The sequence below is a fragment of the Calliphora vicina genome, chromosome 4 (genome assembly GCF_958450345.1).
Source record: "Calliphora vicina chromosome 4, idCalVici1.1, whole genome shotgun sequence".
In the NCBI taxonomy this organism is placed as follows: domain Eukaryota; kingdom Metazoa; phylum Arthropoda; class Insecta; order Diptera; family Calliphoridae; genus Calliphora; species Calliphora vicina.
In genome coordinates, this window is record NC_088783.1 from 7,893,116 (window position 1) to 7,895,442 (window position 2,327).

Sequence of the window (2,327 nt, forward strand, 5' to 3'; positions counted from 1 at the left end):
TCACACATGTTGTTGGGAATAGTTTTAATTACTCTAAACCATTTAGTTTTTTCTTCATATTCCGTTAGATTTTATTAATTCTTAAATGGTGTAAAAAATCAGTTTTTAACCCATAATATGACAACGTTTTGTATATTAAAACAAAAGTTATGTTTGCGGCAAAGATATTAATTAATTCGACTTTTGATTGGTATGGAATTCAAGGTTAGGGGAAATATTTTTAAGTTTCATTCCTCTATTGGTGCAATTCTAAAGTTTTTATAAATGGGGCTATTAATTTAGAAGTTTTACAGCGTTGCCAAATTTCACTTTTTTTCTTAAAGTCATTTATCGTAGAAAAATAAAATGCACCAATTTGATTTATTCTCTCGATTTATAATGTTTTAAAATACTGTAATTTATTTTTTAAAATCATGAAATTGAAATATTGAAAAATTCGAAAAAATGGCTGCAATAAACACTTGAAATCTGTTTTCCGATCAGAGTAACTTAGCATTTTTTGGCGGTCAACTAAATTTCACAGCATTTTGATTGTTTAATGAATTAACAAACAACTTTAAACTAAAATATAAATAAACTAACGCTTTGTTGTTTTGAAATCGAATAAATTTTCTTTTCAAAATTTCTGCCTTTATTACTTACTTTTAGAAAATTATATCCCAATAAGCAATAAAGCCCCAAAGATTGAAGCACTTGAACATTTTGTTGGAATTTGACTTGAATTCAAATATAATTATGTTTTAAATGTTTAAAATATTTGAAAAAATTAAATATTTTTCAAACAAAAAATATATGGCTTGAATTTATGTTTCCTTTTTACTGGAGAATGCTATTGATATAAAATGTAATACAACTATAATTCAACTGCTTGACTATACAATTCAAGGCTTGAATTACACTTGCATTCAACTTGAATTCCAGTAGAAATGCTTATTATAGTGACAATTTATTTCGATTAATTTTGTATCTGAGAATTCTTAAAATTCACAACCACAGTTCTTAATATTTAAAATGTTCACTCAAAATGTAAGGAAGTATTTTGGTAACACTTTCTTTTAGTTAAATTTTACAACCTCAGTGATTGATTTAAGAAAATTTTTTAAAACAAAGGCCCCTTATTAAAGTTAACTTTTAATTGTTAGTGGGGGCTTCTTGACCTATAGTTTTTATTTTTAATAGAGATAAATTAAAATTTTGTTTATAAAATATTTGTTTAACCATTTAAGTGCTTAGATAAATACAAATTTTATATAAAAAATTGATAAATGCTTTTTTTTGCCTAAATTTCCTCTGTGGTAGTTGTATTCTGACCAGTCAAGTGCTGCTTAAATTTCTGTGCCATGTCGTTCATTGAATTCATTAAATTCTCCACCACACTGCGTATTTTATCGGCAATTTGCTGAGCCTGTTGTGAGAAATCCTTGCTGGCAGCGGTCATATTCTGATTTAAATCATCCACTTCCGATTGACGTTTGCGACGTGTCAATGTCTGCTGAACCTCATCATTCACCAGGGATTTGTTTCGGCGGTTATTAGTTTTGCGGGTAGTTTTTTTGGCATTGGTTGCTTTTTTACGGGCAGCTGCCTTGCGTCGGCGGGCATAAGCTCTTCGACGACGTTCGGCTAAGTCGATATCATCACCATCGGCTGCTATATTGTCATCATTGGTCCCCGTGCCTGTGCCTCCGCCAGAACCACCATGATGACAGGGGGAACGTTTGCCTCTATGTAAGTGAGGCAACGCCAGCAAGGATTCTTCTCCGAATATATCGTCATAATAATTTCGTTTTAAATCCTGGGTATGTCGTTTTCTACGACGTCTATCCTCTTCTGAGGAATCATCATCATCATTTCTGAAGGCTGCCCCTGTACCAATTTGAGTTCCCGAATTTGCTTTGCCAAAGGGCACCTCAAAGCCCGTTTGTTTACTGATCATACCAGCATTGCCCACCATTTCGGCCATACTGCCCGCCATAGTCAAGCCCTTGCTGGCAATGTCTTCAAATATACCAGCGTCCTGGTAATAAAACGTTACATAAATTTATGGTTGCAAAATCTCTTTATACACACCTGTGGTTTAGCATTAACATTATGTGTCACCATCATCATCATCACCATTATTATTGTTGTTGTTGACCCTATTAAAAGGTGCTCTCTTAGTGGGCTTAGTAGCCCCATCTTGTATATATTTTAAATTTATTTAAATTTATTGCAATTTTAATTTGTTTATTACCAGCAGCAGCATTCATTTATTAGTTTTCTACTCGTACTGTTGAAAAACTGTTGTGTTTAACATTTTTTATTATAAAAATTATTAATTTAATGAA

General features: G+C 31.8%; 1 protein-coding gene across 1 annotated transcript; it reads right to left on the reverse strand.

Moving 5' to 3' along the window:
- Positions 1 to 1,279: 1,279 nt before the first annotated feature.
- On the reverse strand, positions 1,280 to 2,118 carry LOC135956746 (uncharacterized). Its single transcript, XM_065507311.1, has 2 exons — positions 2,071 to 2,118; positions 1,280 to 2,017 (listed from the first exon to the last, which is right to left on the reverse strand). The coding sequence occupies exons 1-2, from the start codon at positions 2,116 to 2,118 to the stop codon at positions 1,280 to 1,282; spliced, it is 786 nt and encodes a 261-aa protein (XP_065363383.1).
- Between the last annotated feature and the right edge of the window lie 209 nt (positions 2,119 to 2,327).

What these genes read in the sequence shown, in the direction of transcription:
- LOC135956746 (XM_065507311.1), bottom strand. Translation starts at nt 2,118, where the DNA reads ATGGTGATGATGATGATGGTGACACATAATGTTAATGCTAAACCACAG. An exon ending in ATGTTAATGCTAAACCACAG is followed by an intron (nt 2,018 to 2,070) that starts GTGTGTATAAAG and finishes TTTTATTACCAG; the next exon opens with GACGCTGGTATATTTGAAGA.